This window comes from Mus caroli, unplaced genomic scaffold (genome assembly GCF_978045245.1).
Source record: "Mus caroli unplaced genomic scaffold, Mus_caroli_1 scaffold_9, whole genome shotgun sequence".
Taxonomy (NCBI): Eukaryota; Metazoa; Chordata; class Mammalia; order Rodentia; family Muridae; genus Mus; species Mus caroli.
Window position 1 is genome coordinate 104797811 of NW_028227264.1, and position 24420 is coordinate 104822230.

Here is a 24420-nt window from a genome sequence, read left to right on the forward strand (position 1 = left end):
TCTCTTCACAGAAATAGAAAACTAACTAAGACAACAACCATATGAACTTTACAAGGTAACAAGATATGTGAGCTTTACAAGGTAAGCTCATGTGTGTGTGTGTGTTGGGGGGGGAGGCGCTTTCCCACTTTCAATTTTCCTGCCCCATGAAAATTCTACCTTTTCTAGAAGAAAGTTAAATAACATGTAACCCCAGAAATTATCTGTAGGAAGTGGGAGATCTCAGAAACCAAGAAGATATCTTCATAAGAATTTCAGGAAATTCACGCGAAACTTGAATCCCACTTGTGTTTTAGGGGTGGGAGTGAGGTGGGAGTAGGGATGGGATATAACTCAAGCCTCCAGGAACAAGAACCTAAGGCCAGTATGGGATTAAAGGACAGACAGAGGAAAAACTGGCTCAAAGATTGTCTGCATTCTGCAGGAAGACCACCCAAACTGACACAGCAAGATAAAGTCCCAGTACACAGGCTTCCTTTTGCCTTGCAAAAATAAGCATACGTTAGCATAGTTGCATTGCAACTCAGCTCTCTCTCCTTAAAGTATCATATCCCACGCATGCTGTTGCTACAAAGTTTCCTTCCTTCATTTATTTTTAAAATGGTAAGATGCAAAGTCTATACTCTCCATACTACTATACTACTATAGTATTTAAGTGAAAAACCATATTCTAAAGGTACATATAAATGAGCCCCCACTATTCTAACACATTAGCTACCCACAGAAACCAATTCTTCCCTTGTGTTAGGGAGAATAATCGAGACTTAATGTATTTCCTTTCTTTTCACTGGAAACATACACTATGTGAAAGCTGTCATCACGCTGGTGAAATACAAATGGAGAATCATTTATTGCCTGCATTGGAGTTCTTTACAAGGTGAGCTTTTAAAAATATCAAGTAGCTTATGAGTAATTAGATGGAATTTTCATTTATGGTATATTTTATGGTCTTCTCCTAGGCTGCTAGGCTGGAGAAACAACACCAGGAGGGAAAACCATGCTCTGTGCCTTCAGTAGTTTTATAGTACAGCTAAACTGATACCTTGATTTGCAATCAACTGCACAGTTATGTCATTTGGCAAGACCTCTTAGTAGCTGAGTGTTTTTATAGCCATTTGGATGCAGCTCCCAACTAGTTTTAAGACCTTAGTTAAATCTCTTAACACATCAGCCTTCTATTCATCAGGTGGAAAGTGAGGCCAGCTACTGATCAGTGAATTCTCATAACCCGTTCTTTAGATGTTTTCCTGTCATGACATCTTTTAATCTTCATGGTGAGAGAGGTAGGGTAGAAATCTCATGAAAGATGATGAAATATTTAGGAAAATATCAATTGGAAATCTTAAGTACTGGGTTTTCATATGGTGCTTGAGTGCAGGAAATTATAGATCTTAGCACAGAGCTACTTGGAGACAGTCTCAATGCTTGAGGTTAGTGACACTGGCCAAGTTGCTTGACACCTTCCTTTCAGTTTCTGTCTACAAGAGGTGTAGCCTTGATGAAGAAGGACATCACTTGGGGAAGGCTTTGGAGTTTCAAAGCCTTTTGCTATTTCTAGCATTCTCTCTCTCCCTGCGTCTTGCTTGTGGTTTAAGAGGTGAACTGTCAAGCTTCCTCTTCTTGCCATTATACCTCTTGCCTGTTGCCATTCCCTTCACCACAGTGACGTTTATTCCCATGGAACCAGAAGTCAAGATAAACACTCTCTTCCTTAAGTTGCCTTGGTCAGAATGTTTTATCAAAGCAAAAGAAAAGTAACACGACTCTTTCAAAGGACCTGAGTTTGGGTCTCAGCAGTAGTGTGAGTTGGATAATGTCTTTAAATACAACTCCAGGCAATGGAATACCTGTAGACTCTAGAGGTACCTGAAGTCACATGCATATTGCCCCCTCTAATATACATGCAATTAAAATATAACAAAAACCTTTAAAAGCTAAGCATGGTGGTGCAAGCCACTTTGGACATTGTAGTTGTTTGAATAGATACGGGCCTCTAGAGCATCCTGTGTTTGAATGCTCAGCTGATAGATAGTGGCACTATTAGGAGGTGTGATCTTGTTGGAGGACTTGTATCATTGTACAAGCAGATTTTAAGGTCTCCTATGCTCAAGCTACACCCAGTATGATACACTAGTCTCCTGCTGCCTTCAGTTCAAGTAGAACTCTTCAGTAGAACTCTCAGCTCCTTCGCCAGCACCATGTCTGCCGGGAAACTGCCATGATCCCAGACATTATGATAATAGATAAACCTCTGAAACTGTACATCAGACTGAATTAAATATTTTCCTTTCAAAGAGTTGCCATGGTCATAGTGTCTCTTTGTAGCAATGAAACCCTAAGACAGAGGTTGAGGGGAGAGAAGGGCTACACGTTTCAACTCAACCTAGTGAACTCTCATACAACGCAAAACAAAATGTTGCCAGAGTTTAAGCACTGTTGTTCTAGAAAAGTTCTAAAGAAGGGCCACACAACATATTTGTTATCAATGCTTTATTGTTTAAAACAAAATTGAAATTCTCTGGCACATAAAACAATTATTTCTACAAAAGGAAAGCCTACAAATCTTGATAATTTATACAAATAACAGTTTTTCAAAAAATAAAATTTTAATTTAGTAAACTTGTCTTGTGCTCTACATTTTTAGCACTGTCTGCAATGATCCACCATAAATCCCTGAGCAGAGACATTTTGATCATGTTTTAATACCCCAGTCCCCCCTCCCCCCCCGAGTTGGTCAGTTACTAAGTCCAGCCCTGTAGTGAAAAGTGTCAGGGACATGTAGGTATTAAAGATCCATGCATTTTATGACACAGGCCCAATGATTAACACCACTTGGGAGTTGAGTCATGTGAAATGTGACTATTGTGCATTCAGTGAACCTACAGAAAACAAGTGTTGGAAAGAAGGAACAGTAACAAGACAGACATAAAATGTAAAGACTAGAATGCCACAACTATTTAAATAAATTAAAAAAAGGTTAGACACTGAATTTATCTCTACAGCCTTATATTAAATTTCTTTGTCATCCGAATTGCCAATGCATTAGAAAATGAAATGTATACTTCAACCCACTATTTTTTGGTTTGACCATGGGTTTGTTCTTGTTAATGTTAAATATTATTCTGACAACACAGCGATTTAGTTATACTTTAACTTCTGGCCCTTGAGTGAAATGTTTACAGAGTAATATACACTTTAAAGAGGACCTTCTCATAAACCCCATTAAAACTCTCACTACATCTGTTCTCTCATAGAAACTAATGTCATTGGAGTCCTACCTCAAGTTCTTTATCCACTGTAATCGATACATGACATAATATATAATATAGGGAGAAAACATAGAATTTTTTTCATGACCAGCTTCATTTTAATGGAATTACTGATCATATACATATATATATATACATGGAGTATAGAAGGGAAGGAGAAAAAGCAAATAACTGGTTTAGCAAATCTTTTTTGTCTTGTTTTTGTTATTTTGCTATGGCTGGATAATAAATAAATAAATATGTTGGGTACAGAATCATTAATTTCTCTACAAAGAGGTTGCTAATAGACTGGTATTCTGGGAATTTAATTTTTAGTAGTAAAGTTTGAGTACAAGGCAAAAATGTTAAAAAATGGTTTTTTTTCTTTGTTTCATTTATAGCTTTTAACTTATAAAATGATCACTGAAATGCCTAATAGCAGGTGAGGAAATAAAATGCTCAGTTTTCTATGAGAAAATATCTTTTAACTGAGAAAAGCATTTGGCAGACGATGGAGATATATTCAGGCTGATGCTTACTCCATGGCATCTTAAAATAATTTATTTTTGATATCTTTCAGGAAGAGCAAAATGAGACAGACCTCCAGGATTTATCCGCACTGGTGTTTAGGTATGCAAGGACACAAAGGGTATTTCATATCAGCTCTTTCCAAAACACAAAGTCGTTGGCAACAATCCTTATGTACTTACCCTGCATTGGCTTATTATAGTGACCATTGGCTAGGAAGCACCGAGGACTGTGTCATAGATAGTCATGATTAGTTACAAGAACTGGAACACTTATAATATCCCCATTTTTTTTTCAGCCTTAGTGAACAACATGTATAGTAACCAGGGATAGACATCATAGAAGATAATTTCAAAAAAATTAATATAATGAGATCTACTAAACAGCACTGGAGACAATACTGACAATATCGAAATGAAAATGCCTTTGTGACACACACCCAAGGCCACCCTAAGTCCTCTCATATCACCTCTACGAGTGGTTAGCTCTTCTCCACACATTCGTTTTGAGACATGACAGACAAATGATGCTCAACACTAGGAAGCCTAGGACATTCAAACCATAAAATGTTTATGTGCACGAGCCAGGAAACAACTGGAGATTCTGACAGATCCCGACACGCTGTTAAAACCAAAGTTGGATTAGCTTCAGCAATCAATAAGCAGGCTGTCCCAAAGAGGGAAGGCAGCAGCATAAGGACAACCGGTGGCTCACTGAGGATTTACACTATGTGTTAATCACCCCCTTAAGAGTTCACTGTGGCTGGGTGGGCTCTCTGACTTCCTCTCACAGTGTTTAAGGAACAATATAATTTCAAATTCTCCCTCCAAAGTGGACATCTGCAAATGAGATCCCTCTACTTTCTAGGAACTCTCTGAAATCCTCTTAGGTGCTCTGGTTTACAGTCTATGGGTAACAGTTACACCCTCCCAGAGGGTCTCAATGTTCCCCTTTTTGGTGTTAAGGGCTGTGCCCATAGCAAGTGGATTCTCCCAGCAGTGGCAGTAACCATGGTGACCTTTGTCCTGGGCTTGAAATGGCCCTTGAGCTTTTCTCACAGCACTCATTCCTGGGAAGTTCTGTCTGTTAATGAAGCCAGCTCTGACAAGCGGAGGAGGAGGAGGGGAGTTCTCATGTGTCAGGTCTTGGAGGTCTTCAAACCTTGCTTTTCCATGATGTTCCACAGCTTGCGGAGATTAGACTGAGTGATAACATCATCTGGCTTGAGTTGCAGGGCCCTCAGGTAGTTGGCCTCAGCCTTCTGCAGTCGCCCATTGAGATGCAGAATGGCCCCTAGGTTCATGAGAGCAGCAGGGTACTGGAAGAAGAGAGAGGAAGTGAGTGATAAAGAGGCCATTGCAAGAGCTCCTTCATGGAGGACAAAAGTCCTCAATCTCTCAGGCACGATTCCCATGTTTAGAGGCATCTGACAGAAGTAATTTACCAATTTATAGAAATAGAGGCAGGAAGTATGCCCATCTTCAAACAGTAGATATGTACTTTAAATAGGATTAGGATAGGCAGTTAGGAAATGTGCTTTTTTTTTTTAATTTTCTTTAATGGAAATGCATATATACATAAAAGACTGGATATCCCAGACAACCTGTTTTGGGGGAGAAACAAGTATAGCTTAGTGACAGAGTGTGTACCTGCCGTGCCTGAAACTCAAGGTTTGAACCTTATTCCCAATGCAACAAAACAGAAAACATTTATAGCATGGAAACCTTGTTTATCTGAGCAAAGCCAACGAACAAAAAATGTACCTCAAAAGTGAGAAATCTGAGTGCAAAGTGAAGTTATCTATGTCCATGTTTTGTCTTCTTAGCTATATTCTAGGCTTTCTGTGTATAAACATTAGGCTATGGGATTTACTAATCATTTCAGAATGAAAGCCCTGAAAAAAATTAAATTTAAATTTAACATCATTCTGAAACCTAAACTAAAATATTTCCTGGCAAGACAAGACCAGCATGTTTAAAATTTTTAAATGGTTAGATTCTCCTAATGCTGAATGTTTATATAAATATACCAAGGAAAACAGTACCAAACCAGATTAAAGATATGGCATAGGAAAACGTAACTTCAATAAATCCATTTTATACTACTTGTTGAAAAATACTTAAGGAAGAATGAAAAAAAACCTAAATAACACATCATTTTAGTCACTGTGGCAAGTAAAATATAAAATTGTCATGTAAAAGATTCAGAAAGATTTTTTAAAAAATTATGGTAACCATAGATTACTATGAGAATTTTTGTCTCCAAATTCTCATATACCTGTTCATGAAAGTATATTGTGATTGGGAAAAATATTTTGCTTTCTATCTACAAAGAGAAACTGCATCCCTGTTTGTGTCCCATCCTTAGAAGGCTCTTGTTAATAGGAAGCAAACTTTTTGGCAGCTACATAAATGCATAGTCCATATATCAGATAAACATTGTTTATATGCTATGATTATGAATTCATTTTTGCAGATAGTATCCGCCATTAATTGTCCTTCACTCCACACAGAAACCAAAGATAATGTCAAATCATTCTATGATTTAGTATTTTTATAATGTATGCATTTTTTAGCTGAATTCAATTGATCCTACTGTTTACTGTAAAAACAATTACTTCTGAGCCAAAGAGTAGAATCATGTAAAACCAACTAAAGGGAAAAGCATGATCAGGTTTCAAGCTTAAGAGATCTGGGTTTGAGTTCTTAACCATCCTGACCTTGGTGACATGGCCTAAGAGCCCTGTATCCCAATTTCTGAATGTTCCTAGAAAAGCCTGTGGCAGAATACCTTCACAAAGTAGACACTGCAAATACCATGGTCAGCTTTTTCTATTCTATTAAATGCTTCCTGGTAATTTTCATAATTTTTAGTTCAGTGGCTAGGGAACATCTCTGAATACACATCAAAATTCTCTTAAATTCTAAACTGCTAGCCATTCTTTTCAAGCTTTTCTACATTCTTATTTCCCTCCAAATTATATCACAAATATAAGCTTTGCCTGACTTAGAATGACTTAATACTTACGAAGAAAAAAAATACAGATGGTAAAATTCTAACTTTAAACACTAATTCAAATCTACCCAGCTCTAAATTGTATGGCAATGTCAAGTGCTACACTGGAAACCAAATTAACACCGCCTACATCATCGTGTACAGGAATCCTGCTATCACACCACCAATATTACCCGGAGCTCCTCTGATGCCTGAACATATTTCTGAATTATGACTCATCACAGTGCTTAGCATGACTGTCACTAACACAGCTCCTAAACTTTGGTATACATGTATTCAGAGCCTCAACTACTAGAGATGCTAAATATGGGAAGGAGAAATCACTGTTGGCAGCCATTCCTTGTTAACCAGAAGTAGGAGAAGCCCAGGAACTGGGCTGAGAGAAACCAGATGGCTCTGTGGGACAGCCTTTATTTCCTCAATTACTGTGTTACCAATATGTCTCTACCTATAGGGTGTATGCATCAAACTGCAATAGACAAAGCTTATCTAGACACTCATGGATTAAGCATTCAAATGGCCTAGGTTCACACGCCAGCTCTACCACAAAGAAGAAATGCATATCTGGACAGGTTGGGTGTTGTCTTGGGATCACAATTCTTGTCTAAGTTTGATGACAGAAGAATTTGCTTCATCTAGTTAGTTTCTAAAACGATTATCTGAGAATGAAATCACATTGCCTTTTCCCTTTCTTTCCCTACTTTGCCTTATCACTTCAAAACTGCGAACCAAAATCTCCTTCCAAGTGTGTTCAACAACATGCACCAGGCCTTCTGGACTGCTTGGGCCTGTACTAACTTTCTACTCTTTCCAGGTTGTTCCTCTCAGGGATGGAAATAAAAACTGGGTGGGGAAGTACAACAACCAAGTTACACACATTACTGTATTATTGTTTCTCAAAACTAGAGCCCAAGGCTCTCTTAGGAATAATCTTCCTATCACCAGTTGCTAAATAAAATATTAGTATTTAGTATTATTGTAAGAAAACATACAAAGGAAGTGCTACTCTTTTAAATAAAAATAATACTAATTCGATACTATGAAGTTAATGTGGGATGGTAGACCTCAAGGAAATTCATTCCTATTTGTTAACTGCTTTCTGTAAAGAATAAAAATGTGTAAAACTAGGTATATGCATATCTAAGAACATCCATACTTTAGGTGGTTACATATTTATTTATCATTATAACATTTTGCAATGAATGTAAATACCACTTTTATTAGGGAAATTACTTTAGAAATTTAAAAATCTGTATAGAATACTGCTTACAACACCCTATAGCTTCTCTGAGATAATGGCAAACAATGAAATGTACAATGTGTTCTGCTAAAACATCATTGAAGTAATGGATATTGGCACCTTAAGTACCCGCTTTCAAAGCATCAACAGTGACTTGGACATAAATAAATGTTTAAGTCTTTGTTTAAAAAAAACATATGTTAACAGACATGGTTTATTTTCCAAAGCCTGTCACATACACCTACCAGAGCTGTGGCTGTGAGGATTAATATATGGCCACTGTCCTGAGAACTTCTGGCCTTCTAGCCACACATCTAAGTTCAGAAAATACTCCTGGCAGCACCTCAATGCAGGGCAGGAGATGAGAATTTCAGACCCCACTCATGTCAGAATGTGAATTTTAACTAGGTCCTCAGGTTCTTTTTATTCCCACAAAAATACTAGAAGTGCTGTTGTCAAGGTCACTTCTAGATCAAAGATGCTATCATCTTATAGCTTTTTACAAAGAAATTGCTTAGAATAGGTAGAGCCTGTAGATCAGAGTATGTCAGATCATATTATCTATCCTCTTGTAAAGTAGAACTCTCCTTTTGGTCATATAATTACTTAAGACAGTAAATGTCCAGATGAAATTTTATTAACAGAGCTGTAAATGATTAAATGCTAGGAGACAGAAAGAAAGGCTGTGAAGACAGCGTGTGATGGGTGTCTAAACAGCCTGCAAGGCTCTTTAGCTATGGAAGTGAATGCAAGAATTTAGGGTGGAAGTCCGTTGTGATGGTTTGTATATCCTTGGACCAGGGAGTGGCACCATCTGAAGGTGTGGCCTGGTTGGAATGGGTGTGTCACTGTGGGTGTGGGTATAAGATCCTCACCCTAGTTGCCTGGAAGTCAGTCTTCCACTAGCAGCCTTTGGATGAAGACATAGAACTCTCAGCTCCTCCTGCGCCATGCCTGCCTGGATACTGCCATGCTCCCACCTTGATGATAATGGACTGAACCTCTGAACCTGTAAGCCAGCCCCAATTAAATGTTTTTTTTATAAGACTTGCCTTGGTCATAGTGTCTGTTCACAGCAGTAAAACCCTAACTAATACATCCGTCCTATTATGTACTGGTGGCTTTGCTCTCTGCCATCTGCAACCCATGGGTTGGGATGAGACACATAAACACAAGTGCCAGTGTCTTCCCTCATACACACATGGTCTTTATTGAAGACAGCCGATGAAAATTTCAATGTGTTATCCATGGCAGACAGCAGCTTACAGCCCTGTAACACAGGGCTCCTGGCTTAATACAACAAAATGAGACCACCTCCTTCTTTGCAGGCTAGAAGAGTGGACCAGACATCGTTTGTTTCCTTGAAGATGACAGATGTGTTACATCAATTGGGATAAACTGGCAGCCATGTGGAGGCAGCATGTGACATCTTTCTCAAGTCTCTAGAGAGTTGTGCCTTGTTATTTTACTGTGGTCTTTGGCTTGATTCTCTTATGTTGGAGGAGGAAATTAAAATGATGGATATCTACTGGGGGTAGGTTAGAGCAATGGCAGCAAGATTGTGGAGGTCTGAGTGTAGTACAAGCTCAAAAACTTAAGCGTTCTTTGGGAACAGGAGTTGACTTTTTCTGTCACATCCCATAATGTTGGAAAGAAACTTCTAAAGGAAAAATAGTGCTGTTGTGAATGGATACAGACTTGGGAATTTTTGGATTCTTTTGGGAACAGGGCTGTAGTGGCTATTCTTGGTTGTCAACTTGACTATATTTGGAATGAACTACAATCCAGAATTGGAAGGCTCACCAGTGACCCTTATCTGGAGGCTTGGAGATCCTTATCTGGATCTTGGTATGGAGATCTTGAGACATAGTGGCTATGGATTCCAGAAGATTAAATCTCCTAGTTTAAGGAGATTTAATCTGGGCTACACCTTTCATCTGGGATTAAAGGTGTGGTGGAACACACCTTTAATCTGGGCTACACCTTCTGCTGGAGACAATATAAGGACATTGGAAGAAGGGAGTCTAGCTCTTGCTCCTTCACCTGCTTGCCGTGTGAGACTGAGTAACTGCTAGATCCTTGGACTTCCATTCACAGCTGTGACTGAACCATTGTTGGGAATTGGGCTGCCGACTGTAAGTCATCAATAAATTCTTTTACTATATAGAGACTATCCATAAGTTCTGTGACTCTAGAGAACCCTGACTAATACAGAATTTGGTACCAGGAGTGGTTCTAGAGTAACAGAAGTACAAGGATGAATCTTTTAAAATACTGGAATTGGCTTGTTGAGCCACCAGCACTTTCAACTACTGAAACCTCTCTAGATTCTCTCCCTCCTGGGAGCTCAGAGAATTTTGAAGACCCATGGTTGAAACTATATTTCAAACTTAAAGAAGCTAATGCCCTTGATTTTCTTAATGAATTAGGTGATTCAGTGCACAAAGCTTTCTACAAGATGGGGAAAAAATCAGAAAATGATTTTACTGGCTGGCTGCTCTTAGTATCTGGGGAAAAAATGATGAATGAAAGGAAGGAGTTGTGTGATAAAATCGAAAGGCTCCAGACACAAGTAAACGATCTAAAAGTTGCTAAGTGTGTCCTTGAAGAGAATCTTCTCTCTTGCAGCAATAGAGCTCAAGTTGCAGAAAATCAAACTGAAACCCTCATTGTAAGGTTGGCTGAACTACAGCGAAAATTTAAGTCTCAGCCTCAGAATGTGTCGACAGTTAAAGTAAGGGCACTAATTGGCAAAGAATGGGATCCTATAACTTGGGACGGGGATGTGTGGGAAGACCATGTTGAAGCTGAGAATTTTGAATCTTCAGATTCTCAAGGGTTTGCCCCACCTGAGGAAATAGTACCCTCAGCCCCACCCCTTGAAATAATGCCTTCCCCACATGAGGAAATTAATTTTGCAGAGTCTGATAAACCAGCAATGACTTTCACTACTGATGTTTCTCAAGGCCCACCAATAGTTTCTTCTAGACCTGTAACCAGACTCAAAGCAAAACAGGCTCCTAGAGGGGAGGTAGAAAGTGTAGTCCATGAGGAAATTCGCTACACTACTAAGGAGCTTAATGAGTTTGCTAATTCATTCAAACAGCAACCTGGTGAATATGTGTGGGAATGGATTTTAAGGGTGTGGGATAAGGGTGGAAGGAACATAAAACTAGAGCAGGCTGAGTTTATTGACATGGGCCCTCTGAGTAGAGATTCGAGGTTTAATACGGAAGCTCGCATGGTTAAAAAAGGTGTCAAAAGTTTGTTTGAATGGTTGGCTGAGGTGTTTATCAAAAGATGGCCTACTGGAAATGACTTGGAGATGCCTGATATTCCATGGCTTAGTGTTGATGAAGGGATTTTAAGACTTAGGGAAATTGCAATGCTAGAGTGGATATATTGTGTAAAGCCTAATTGTCCACAATGGGAAGGTCCAGAAGATATGCCCTTCACCAGCTCTATAAGACGCAAATTGGTGAGAGGGGCACCAGCACATTTGAAGGGTTTTGTTCTTTCCCTTTTCCTTGTGCCAGATCTTAGCATTGGAGATGCTTCTGCTCAATTAGATGAATTAAATTCACTGGGTTTAGTTGGATTCCGAGGTAACAAGGGCCAGGTGGCAGCATTGAATCGCCGGAGACAAGGTGATCCTAGTTATTATAATGGACAGCGTAGGCAAAAGAATGTTTATAATGACAGACCCAGTAACGGTCAGCACAGGAAAGGTGAAATTTATAATGGCATGACTCGCTTGGACCTTTGGTACTGGCTAGTCAATCATGGTGTTTCCAGGAATGAAATACATAAGAAGCCTACTGCATATTTGTTTGATTTGTATAAACAAAAAAATTCTCAAACAAATGAAAGAAAGGCTACATTAGATCGTGGTAAACAGCAATCTCGGCCAGTGAATCAATTTCCAGACTTGAGCCAGTTTGCAGATCCGGAACCCCTTGAATGAAGGGGTGGCCAGGTTCCCCTGAGGAAGGATCCTGATAAGACACCCAAAGGTTTTGCTGTTACCCTTTCTCCAGTTCTTCCCCAGAGGGACCTACGGCCTTTTACAAGGGTAACTGTACACTGGGGAAAAGGAAATAATCAGACTTTTCGGGGTCTGCTGGATACTGGTTCTGAGTTGACACTGATCCCAGGAGATCCCAAGAAACATTGTGGCCCTCCAGTTAAAGTAGGGGCCTATGGAGGGCAGGTGATTAATGGAGTTTTGACTGATGTCCGACTTACAGTAGGTCCAGTAGGTCCCCGGACACATCCTGTGGTGATTTCCCCAGTTCCAGAATGTATAATTGGGATAGATATACTCAGAAACTGGCAGAATTCTCATATTGGTTCCCTGAACTGTAGAGTGAGGGCTATTATGGTTGGAAAGGCAAAATGGAAGCCTTTAGAGTTGCCTCTGCCAAAGAAAATAGTGAATCAAAAACAGTATCGTATTCCTGGAGGCATTGCAGAAATTACTGCCACTATCAAGGACTTGAAAGATGCAGGGGTGGTGGTTCCCACCACATCTCCATTTAACTCTCCTATCTGGCCAGTGCAGAAAACAGATGGATCATGGAGAATGACAGTTGATTATCAAAAACTAAATCAGGTAGTAACTCCAATTGCAGCTGCTGTACCAGATGTAGTTTCGTTACTTGAGCAAATTAACACATCTCCTGGCACCTGGTATGCGGCTATTGATCTGGCAAATGCCTTCTTCTCAGTACCTGTCCATAAGGACCACCAGAAGCAATTTGCTTTCAGTTGGCAAGGCCAACAGTATACCTTCACAGTTTTGCCTCAAGGATATATTAACTCTCCTGCCCTGTGTCATAATTTAGTTAGAAGGGATCTTGATCGTTTGGATATTCCACAAAATATCACATTGGTGCACTATATTGATGACATTATGCTGATTGGACCAAGTGAGCGGGAAGTAGCAACCACTTTGGACTCATTGGTAACACATATGCGTATCAGAGGATGGGAAATAAATCCAACCAAAATTCAAGGACCATCTACCTCAGTGAAATTCTTAGGAGTCCAGTGGTGTGGGGCATGCAGAGATATTCCTTCTAAGGTGAAAGATAAGTTATTGCACCTGGCCCCTCCTACAACCAAGAAAGAAGCACAACGTTTAGTGGGGCTATTTGGATTCTGGAGACAACACATCCCTCACTTGGGTGTGTTACTTAGGCCTATTTATCAAGTGACTCGGAAAGCCGCTAGCTTTGTGTGGGGCCTGGAACAGGAGAAGGCCCTTCAACAGGTCCAGGCTGCTGTGCAGGCTGCTCTACCACTTGGACCATATGACCCAGCAGACCCGATGGTACTTGAGGTGTCTGTGGCTGATAGAGATGCTGTTTGGAGCCTCTGGCAGGCCCCTGTAGGTGAATCACAGAAAAGACCTTTGGGATTTTGGAGCAAAGCTCTACCATCATCTGCAGACAACTATTCTCCCTTTGAAAAACAGCTCTTGGCCTGCTATTGGGCCTTAGTGGAAACTGAACGTTTGACAATAGGACACCAAGTTACTATGCGACCTGAATTACCCATTATGAGCTGGGTACTATCAGACCCTGCAAGTCATAAAGTGGGATGCGCACAGCAGCAGTCTATTATCAAATGGAAGTGGTATATACGTGATCGGGCCAGAGCAGGTCCTGAAGGCACAAGCAAGTTACATGAAGAAGTTGCTCAAATGCCTATGGTTTCTACTCCTGTTACAATGCCATCTGCTGCCAAGCATGCGCCTATAGCCTCATGGGGTGTTCCCTATGATCAACTGACTGAAGAGGAAAAGACTAGGGCCTGGTTTACTGATGGCTCTGCACGTTATGCAGGCACCACCCAGAAGTGGACAGCTGCAGCATTACAACCCCTTTCTGGGACAACTCTGAAAGACACAGGTGAAGGGAAATCTTCACAGTGGGCAGAACTTCGGGCAGTACACATGGTATTACAGTTTGTTTGCAAGAAGAAATGGCCAGATGTACGATTATTCACTGACTCATGGGCTGTAGCCAATGGATTGGCTGGATGGTCAGGGACTTGGAAAGATCACAATTGGAAAATTGGTAAAAAAGACATCTGGGGAAGAAGTATGTGGATAGAACTCTCCAAATGGGCAAAGGATGTGAAGATATTTGTGTCCCATGTAAATGCTCACCAAAAGGTGACTTCAGCCGAGGAGGAGTTCAATAATCAAGTGGATAAGATGACCCGTTCTGTGGACAGTCAGCCTCTCTCCCCAGCCATCCCTGTCATTGCTCAATGGGCACATGAACAAAGTGGCCATGGTGGTCGAGATGGAGGTTATGCTTGGGCTCAGCAACACGGGCTTCCACTCACCAAGGCTGACCTGGCTACAGCTGCTGCTGATTGCCAGATCTGCCAACAGCAGAAACCAACACTGAGCCCCAGATATGGCACCATTCCTTGAGGTGACCAGCCAGCAACCTGGTGGCAGGTTGACTACATTGGACCACTTCCTTCATGGAAAGGACAGCGTTTTGTTCTTACTGGAGTAGATACTTATTCTGGTTATGGATTTGCCTTTCCTGCACGTAAGGCCTCTGCTAAAACCACCATTCATGGACTGACAGAATGCCTTATCTATCGTCATGGTATTCCACACAGTATTGCTTCTGACCAAGGAACTCATTTCACAGCCAGAGAAGTACGACAGTGGGCCCACGATCATGGAATTCACTGGTCTTACCACATTCCCCATCATCCTGAAGCAGCTGGCCTGATAGAAAGATGGAATGGCCTTTTGAAGACGCAGTTACAGCGCCAATTAGGTGGTAACAGCTTGGAAGGCTGGGGTAGAGTTCTTCAGAAGGCAGTATATGCTTTGAATCAGCGCTCCATATATGGTACAGTTTCACCCATAGCCAGGATTCATGGGTCCAGGAATCAAGGGGTGGAAAAGGGAATAGTTCCACTTACTATCACTCCTAATGACCCTCTAGGAAAATTTTTGCTTCCTGTCCCCATAACTCTAGGTTCTGCTGGCTTAGAAGTTTTAGCTCCAGAGAGGGGAGTGCTCCTACCAGGAGCTACAACAAACATTCCATTGAATTGGAAGCTCAGACTTCCCCCTGGTCATTTTGGGCTTCTAATGCCCTTAAACCAACAGGCTAAAAAAGGAATAACCGTGTTAGGAGGAGTGATAGATCCAGACTACCATGGGGAAATTGGATTACCTCTTCACAATGGAGGTAAGCAAGATTATGTCTGGAGTGTAGGAGATCCCTTAGGGCGTCTCCTAGTACTACCATGTCCTGTGATTAAAGTCAATGGGAAACTACAACAGCCTAATCCAAGCAGGATGACAAAGGACGCAGACCCATCAGGAATGAAGGTATGGGTCAATCCTCCAGGAAAAGAGCCAAGACCTGCTGAGGTGCTGGCCGAAGGTGAAGGAAATACAGAATGGGTAGTAGAGGAAGGTAGTTATAAATATCAATTAAGGCCACGTAACCAGTTGCAGAAACGAGGATTATAAAGTAATATGAATGCCCCACTGTAAATTTACAAATGCGTTTGCGATTGTACGAGGGATAGTTATATCATGTTAGGCGTATTCACAACCTTGTTATTGTTTCATGTAAACATGGGATATTATTTGTGTCAAGTTGACAAGGGGTGGATTGTAGTGGCTATTCTTGGTTGTCAACTTGACTATATTTGGAATGAACTACAATCCAGAATTGGAAGGCTCACCAGTGACCCTTATCTGGAGGCTTGGAGATCCTTATCTGGATCTTGGTATGGAGATCTTGAGACATAGTGGCTATGGATTCCAGAAGATTAAATCTCCTAGTTTAAGGAGATTTAATCTGGGCTACACCTTTCATCTGGGATTAAAGGTGTGGTGGAACACACCTTTAATCTGGGCTACACCTTCTGCTGGAGACAATATAAGGACATTGGAAGAAGGGAGTCTAGCTCTTGCTCCTTCACCTGCTTGCCGTGTGAGACTGAGTAACTGCTAGATCCTTGGACTTCCATTCACAGCTGTGACTGAACCATTGTTGGGAATTGGGCTGCCGACTGTAAGTCATCAATAAATTCTTTTACTATATAGAGACTATCCATAAGTTCTGTGACTCTAGAGAACCCTGACTAATACAAGGGCTAAAATATAGAAGTCTGGAGAGTCCTTGGAAGTTCCAGAGGAAGAAAAACACTACGTGGTATATATTCCATCAGACCCTGTGGCTACTCCTCTCTCACAGAAGCATCTATGGGAAGATGAAAATAGAATATAGTAACCGATATTTCTACCTATTAAATGTCTTTATTTCCAATCTGTTTTATTGATTCCTTTCCAAAGATCTGCTCATATTGCTGAAACTATTTATAGAGTGGGATAGTTTACTGTTATGGGAACCAGATACCATTTGAAAGAGAAAGCCTGCCAGGGGAATGGTCTCCTCCTAACTCATATACTGTGCACCAGAGGAATGTTTCCAAGAGCCTCACCTTCAACTTTCCCTCTGAATATAATTTTCAAATGAATAAATTTACATAGTTAAAGATTATTAGTGGATACTCACCCTTTTTAAAAATAGTTACCTCTTGTGAAGCTATGCTAGTGCCTGGCAAATACAGAAGTGGATGCTCACAGTCATCTATTGGATGGAACACAGGGCTCCTAATGAAGGAGCTAGAGAAAGTACCCAAGGAGCTGAAGGGATCTGCAACCCTATAGGTGGAACAACGATATGAACTAACCAGTACCCCCCAGAGCTTGTGTCTCTAGTTGCATATGTAGCAGAGGATGTCCTAGTCGGCCATCAATGGGAGGAGAGGCCCTTGGTCTTGCAAAGATTATATGCCCCAGTACAGGGGAATGCCAGGGCCAGGAAGTGGGAGTGGGTGGGTGGGGAGCAGGGCGGGGTGGGTGTATAGGGGACTTTCAGAGAGGAAACTAAGAAAGGGGATAGCACTTGAAATGTAAATGAAGAAAATATCTCATTAAAAAAAATAAAAGAAAAAAAAAAGTTACCAAATAACTGAATGAGGGCTACATACTGCCATTCAAATGTATTTGGCTGAAATTGCTTACTCATCAAAATTAACATGAAAAACAACTGTGCCATTATGTTAAAAAATTACTGGCATAAACAGTTTAAGAAACAATATTGGAAAGAACATACTAGTGATTTTAATATACATCTTACAGAAAAGCATAATGTGGACTGAAATAATACCAGATACACTATATTCTTCAGTCTTGCAGTTATTGTTAGTCCTGTTTTGCCCAACTGGTGTGCTTAACAGTCTAACCCCAAACCACAATCCTGATATAGCAGCCTTGATCCCTGCCTCCTATATATCTAAACACATCATATTTAATTGTTAAGTTTGTATAAATGGACCTTAAAAGTATCTCTTAAATCTTTTCCCTGAGAAGTTCGTGGTATAGGTCAACAATAGATTTGTTTGCCTAGCCTATGTGCTATGTGCAGCTTTGAGTTTGATGCTAGCAACAACTAGGAAAAAAAAAAAAAGCCAGAGAAACAAGGGAGACCCTTACACCCATATTTTTTTCTCTTTCATGGTTTTAATCCTTAATCCCTTAAAAAAACCTTCTACATTATACAATTACTCTGACATTAAAAAATAGCTAACTGACCAGATAGTGAGTGGCAGAGTCAAATAAGGATGAGTCAAATCTTATGCCTTTTGTTTTATGTGTGTGTGTGTGTGTATGTGTGTATTACAAAAATTTCAAAGTCCCTAACAAAGACCATGAACCCACATCTAATTAATGGAACCTTCTTAACACAACTGAAGGCCCTGGCTACATCAGTGCTTTATTCTTGAACACCTTCAAAACAGAAGCACTGTCTTGAAATGGACAGTTCTCATCCAAGGGCACATTATACCCATTTCTGTGTGTGTATGCAAAGCAAATGCAAACCTTTTGCATGTTGTATAGCCCAGCCACTCATCATCCAACATGAAATGCCATTTTGCCATGCGTGTACCCATATATCGTTTTGATTGATTAGTATTTGAGGTTGTCTCCTCACTTGTACTGCTCTGCATTACTTCCATTTCTTCCTGGTGGGAATCAGAACTCTTTTAAATACGACCACTTGTTGCTTTCCTGTGTATCTCTACGCACATAGTTATGGAGTGGCCTCTAGGAGTGGAGCTGCTGTATCACAGAGGAGCGCTGGCTTTGCCAGATCTTAGGATGTCATCAACATATTATAGTTGGTCCATATACCATAGCCTTAATAATAGTCAGCACGTTCTAACTTATTTATAATAGCTGACTGTTATAGCCTAGTCTGTGTTTAATTTCACGGATTACTGGAGAAGTAACTTTTCATTTATGATCTTTTTGCAATATACCTTCAGTAACATATATATTCAGATCTATCTGTAGATAAAGTTAGTTTGTTGAGAGTTTTCAGCTATATGGAAATATCTGAAAAGTAAGAATATGGGCCCTCACAAATCTAAGACTCAGCCTAAACAGAAAAGATTTAAGAGAGATTTTTTAAGGTCAAGTTACAAAAACCAAACAATTGAATCTGATGTACTTAAGTACATAGGAGGAGGAATCAAGGGTTCTCTGATGGTTCCCAAGCCTAAAAACCAGACTTTTCTGACCACTCTGCATTTTTGCCTCTTCTTCCCCTACAATTTTTCTTCTCTCATGCCATCATTTTGACCTCATTTTAAAATTTCTTCTTTGAAAATTATGTACAAAGTGTTTTGATTATATTTATATCCCCCTTTCTTAACTCCTTCCAGACACTTCTCCTTTTTCAGACCTACACAACTTTGTATTCTTTCTTTATTTTAATTCGTTGACTCCAATTTGTGCTGCCCATTTAATCTTGGATGTGTGGCCTTCTCTGGAAGTGTGATCTATCCCCAATGAAGGAGCTAGAGAAAGTATCCAAGGAGGTGAAGTTGTTCCTATAGGGGGAAACAACAATATGAACTAACCAGTACCCCCAGAGCTCCTGTCTCTAGCTACATATGTAGAAGAGGATGGCCTAGTTGGCCATCAATGGGAGGAGAGGCCCTTGGTCTTTTGAAGATTCTGTGCCCCAGTCCAGGGAAATGCTAGGGCCAGGAAGTGGGAGTAGGTGGGTTGGAGAACAGGGGGAGGAGGGAAGGCACAGGGGATTTTTCGAGTGGAAACTAGGAAAGGGGATAGCACTTGAAATGTAAATGAAGAAAACATCTAATTAAAAAAAAAAGAGTTAAAACTTAAAAAAAAAGGAGTTACACTTAAAAAATAACAAACAAAAACAACCAAACAACCAACCAACCAAACAAACAAAAAACCCTGGGTCTTCCTCTCTCAGAAGATAACAATTGTATCAATTGTCAATACTTCCTTAGCTAGAGGAAGAACTTTGTGCTGACTTCCACTATCTATGCTGGGATTCTTGTCTAGTTTGAACCCTCACAGGTCTTATAAATGTTATCACAACTGCAGTGAGTGTAAGCCCACATGTGAAACTGCACTAATATATCTGAAAACCAATATTTCATTGTAGTCACCCACCTCTGGATTTTATCATCTTGTTATCACATATTCTGTAATGACTTTTGAGCCTTGGGATGAGGCGTAACATAGATATTTCATTAAGCATTGAGCAGTTCACAGTCTCTTATACTCTGCATCTTGATTCATTGTGGGAATCTGTGGGAATCACCATGATACTCCAAATAGTTTGGTGTTTGTTTTGTTGTGCTGTGTTTTTTTATGAAGGCATGAAATATTTGCTATTTTGTGGATATAAATAGTTATTAGGAGTTGATTTAATAGTGCTTACAATTAGGAAACTAGTAGCATACTCTACTATAGGGTCTATGACCTGTCTAGATATAGTTCATGACTCAACAAAGATGCCAGGTGTATGTTTCATTTTGTGGAGTGAGCTCAAAATTGAGTCAGAAAGTGGTGGGTTATTCCCATGTTGTTTTTGTCACTATTGCACAAGTAGGCCTATTTCTTCAGGCAACTACAATGGCTACAATAACAACTAATATGACTGAAAAGCAATTATTGTAGTTCTCAGAGTTTGTGGCTGGAGAAGACTGACCACATGCAAGCACATTCAGACCCATCAAAGCTAGCTAGTATGGCTGAAGCTTTCCAGTGAGTACCAGCTTAATCTCTCCATATTTCATGACAATGATATGTAACAGATTCAGCATAGGGTCTTCTGTCTAGTTTTGGAAGGTAATCAATATCATTGGCAATTTACCATCTTTGGCAATATACTCAAAGCACTCTATGCGCTACCATGGAGATAATTTTGTTATCCAGGGTCATTTCTGCTCTATTTACAATAAGCTATGAAATGAAAACAACCCAGCTTTCCATCAAACAGCAGACAATGAAAATGCAGTATGCTTCCTACAATGGGATTTTATTATCCAGCTCTTCAAGGAATTTAAAAAATTCACAGGTAAATGGATGAGGCTGGAACATATCATTCTGGGTGAGGTAACCTAGACCCAGTAAGACAAACACTGCATGTTTTCTCTCGTCTGAGGATGTTAGCCTTGAATCTTCAGATGTGTATGTTTTATTTGGAATACCCAGGGAGATGGAGAAAGTAGTAAGGAGTCACGGAGTGGAGAGAGAGAGAGAGAGAGAGAGAGAGAGAGAGAGAGAGAGAGAGAGAGAGAGAGAGAGAGAGCGCAAACACTTACAGGATTAAATGGAAATAATAGACTAGGAAGGGTTAAACTGGGTCTTGTCGGAGACCAGAGTAGAGGAGAGGATACATGACACTACACATCTTTGCAAAATGTTACATAGGAGTCGATTTTTTTTTTTTTTTGAGTCAGTGTTGTGCAGGTTCCAAACCGTCCTAGAACTCCTTATGTAGAGATGGCTGGTGCTGAAACCACGTATCTCTTGCTTCTGCCCTTCAAATGCTGAGATTACAATTGTACACTGTCACATCCCACTAGCAGTGCTTCTCAACAGAATCGTATGTCCAGGAGTGATGGCTGAAGTCTACATACCCAGCATTTGGCAGAGTGAGGTAAATACATTTGAAGTCAGCCTGAGCTACAGAATGAGTTCCTGTCTCAGAATCAAAACAATATATATATTTTTTAAAAAGTTAAGAATTATCTGTCATAAACAAAATGGAGCCTCCTTGAAACACGTTCACCTTCCGTGTGTATGGATGCTTGAGCGATCATAGCTGTATGATCATGTAATCCAAGGTCACTGTAGCAGGAGAGCAATGGTATCTGCTAATCAGCTAGCCCACAGGATAAACTTTACTTATAGCCTTTGTGCAGATGCCTTGCTTGATGTCTCCCCTTTCAGATCCATTAAAAGATAACAAGAAAAAATAATTGGGGTTTAGGAGCATTATCTTGCTCTATCGCCCTCTGAAGTGCTTATATTTCTGCTGGCATCCTGTCCATTTTCTAAACCACAGCCTCCCATGCTTCTCTCACGTTCAGTGTCCTCTCTACTCCTGCATGTCTCCCACTTAAATATTCACACTTTTAATAAAAGGGGTGGGGAATGGTGTTTTCGGAGATTTCAAGTGGTGCCAATAAGAAAGTATCCAGAACCTTCGGCCTTGGTTCTAAGCAGTCTTTTAAAATCCGGCATTCAAAATGAACACTCCCTGTTCTGTCTGGGCTTCCTAGACATCTGTTTCTGTCATGTGCTCCTTAAAACATCTATTCCTCCCATAAAGGACTCTTCTAACAATGGCCTTCTTCCTTTCTCTCAGACAAACTGTTCATTAAAGCAAACAATACGAAGCCAGAGTGGACAGCAATCTCTATTCACTGCTGACTCCCAGTGTTCCCATGGCACTGCCTGCATACATTAACTGCAACATTTACCACAATGAATCATAGCTGCTTGTTACACACGTCTGTCTTCTTCACTGGAGGGTGAAAACCTCATTGAGTTGATTTCAATTGTCTTTAAACTGCTGGAGGTAGACTCTGGCATACGAAGGAAACACTCAATGAATGCTTGCTGAAATTCTGTATGGGCCAGCTGAAGAAACTGGCCAAGCAATGGTCAATTCTAAACCAGGGTCAGTTTAATTTGAAATGCATTTATTGTGGACCTATAGGTCATGTACTCGGCTACACACTAGATAAGTAACGGCAAAAAGCTTTTATTTTAAAATAGATGTGGAATTAGTTCATTTTAGTGCATACTGCTATTTACCTCAAGCATGTAGGAAGATATATATATATATATATATATATATATATATTTATATATATATATCTATATATTCATATATATATATATCAATGTTATCCCTCAAACTTAGGCGGTAGATAAAACTGCCCTCTATGCATTAAAGTAAGTGCTAACAGGGATCACATGGGAAGGATTCACTGTTCTCAGGTTTAGGCCTGCTCATGATGACAAATGCATCCCTTGGAAGGTAAAGAAAGATGTGTCTAAGTGGAACACAGTAAGATCGGTGAGGGAAGTGGAGAGAAAGCTTTTATATCTGGGTAGAAGGCTATGAGACAAGATACACTAACTGGTTGCTGCAAGACTTTATATATCCAAAATCAGAGTGTACATAAATTTTAGTAATTAATAGGTGGCATTGAAATCTCCTTTTTAAAAAAAATTTTAAAAGCATTTTTGGCAGACTGCTGAGAGCAGAGCTGAAGGTAATGGACAGTACTCCTAATATATAAGGGTCTGGATTTCAATTACTTTGAAGATGAAGCTGACATAGTGACAGCCATGATGTTAAGCCTTCTGTGACCCAACCATCTTCAGGGGAAAACCCATACTTAACAATATACTATTATTAATGCAGTGCACGGAAGAGGGCTCTTCACAGAAGAGCACGGTGAAATGAAAATTCATAAGCAACGTAGTGCTCTCCATGCTAAGAGAACAGTTCTCTGAAGTCAAATTTTGACTAAAGCGTCACTACAAAGTAAGATTTATGAAATCATAGATGGCACAGAAAACCATAACAGCAGTGAAATCCAGCAACGGGAAGGCAGCTCCTGACAGATGACATGAATGATCCTCAGTGTAGATGTAGTGTTTGGATTTGTGAAAGAGCTTTTGAATAAAACGAAATACAGACGGGTAACAAGGAAGACACGGCATTGCATTAAGGGAGTAATTTCAATCTGTCAGTGACACATTTTATCCTGTGTACTCAATCCTTGCTTCCTACATCTGCCAAGTCCCACGGGGCATACCAGGCATGTTCATTTAACTTTTATGGCCGGAGTGATTGCCACAATGTGGAGCACTATTCATTTTCCTGGCGGCAGCTGTGGCGTGGCGGGTGAGGAGACAGTCATTGTAATGGGACCATCTCCAAGGTGATAGTTATCTCTAACAGACTTCAAAATGCGTCCCTTAAATTAAGAACCTGATCTCAGAAGTTACTTCTCACTGAAAAGATGCTACTTCAAAGTTGCGTTTCCTTTTTTTTTTTAATATTTTTTTATTACGTATCTTCCTCAATTACATTACCAATGCTATCCCAAAAGTCCCCCATACCCTCCTCCCCCCACTCCCCTACCCACCCATTCCCACTTTTTGGCCCTGGCGTTCCCCTGTACTGGGGCATATAAAGTTTGCATGTCCAATGGGCCTCTCTTTCCAGTGATGGCCGGCTAGGCCATCTTTTGATACATATGCAGCTAGAGTCAAGAAAAGTTGCATTTTCTAAATGTTCTCTATTTTATAGGGAAGTCGTTCCCAGCTCACAAATGGAAAGCCTGGGTCCCAGGCTACCTAAGTGGCATTTGTAAAATGTAACCAGCACACTGTTCAGTTTTGATTTGCAGTAAAAAAACAAAACAAAACAAAACAAAACAAAACAAACAAACAAACAAAAAAAACAATGCTTATTCTGTGAAGCAAAACTATCAGACTTTTGCTCTTCACCACTGAGAACAGTCAGGGCAGACAAGCATTGTCTGGATGTCAAAAGGAAACAAACAGAAAGCCAAGCTCTGCCTGCCCCCATTTACTTTAGAGAGGTGCCACAAGATTCCATACCATCTTTGAAACAATTGCTTTGCCTATCATTTCAAGCAATATAATTAACTCTACACTGTATTTAATAGATTTAGCATGGTCATGAAGAAGGAACATGTGATGACATTCTCAATCATAGTCACATAAATGGATTCCAGCTGACCAGGTTGTTCAAGCATAAATTTGAATATATGTGATAAAGGGCTATTTATTCTGAGAAGTTGGAACTAGTCACCACCACGTCATTAAGTCATATGTCTGAAATATGTTGGAAATGAATATTAGTACCTAAAATATTTAGGAACTCAATCATCATGATTGGCAGGAGTAGAATCTCACTTTCATGGAGGGTTTTTTTTTTTTTAAATATTATTAATGAA

At 40.1% G+C, this 24420-nt stretch overlaps 1 protein-coding gene across 2 annotated transcripts in view; it reads right to left on the minus strand.

Moving 5' to 3' along the window:
• Positions 1-2501: 2501 nt before the first annotated feature.
• Tmtc2 (transmembrane O-mannosyltransferase targeting cadherins 2) overlaps positions 2502-24420 on the minus strand; it is a 388535-nt gene continuing 366616 nt past the window's right edge. The window contains exon 12 of one of the 2 annotated variants that reach the window (XM_021174328.2): positions 2502-5094. In XM_021174328.2, the coding sequence (XP_021029987.1) occupies positions 4915-5094 (180 nt within the window). In that variant the 3' untranslated portion in view covers positions 2502-4914. The remainder of the gene's footprint in view (positions 5095-24420) is intronic. The other variant, XR_015048464.1, reaches the window with a different exon arrangement.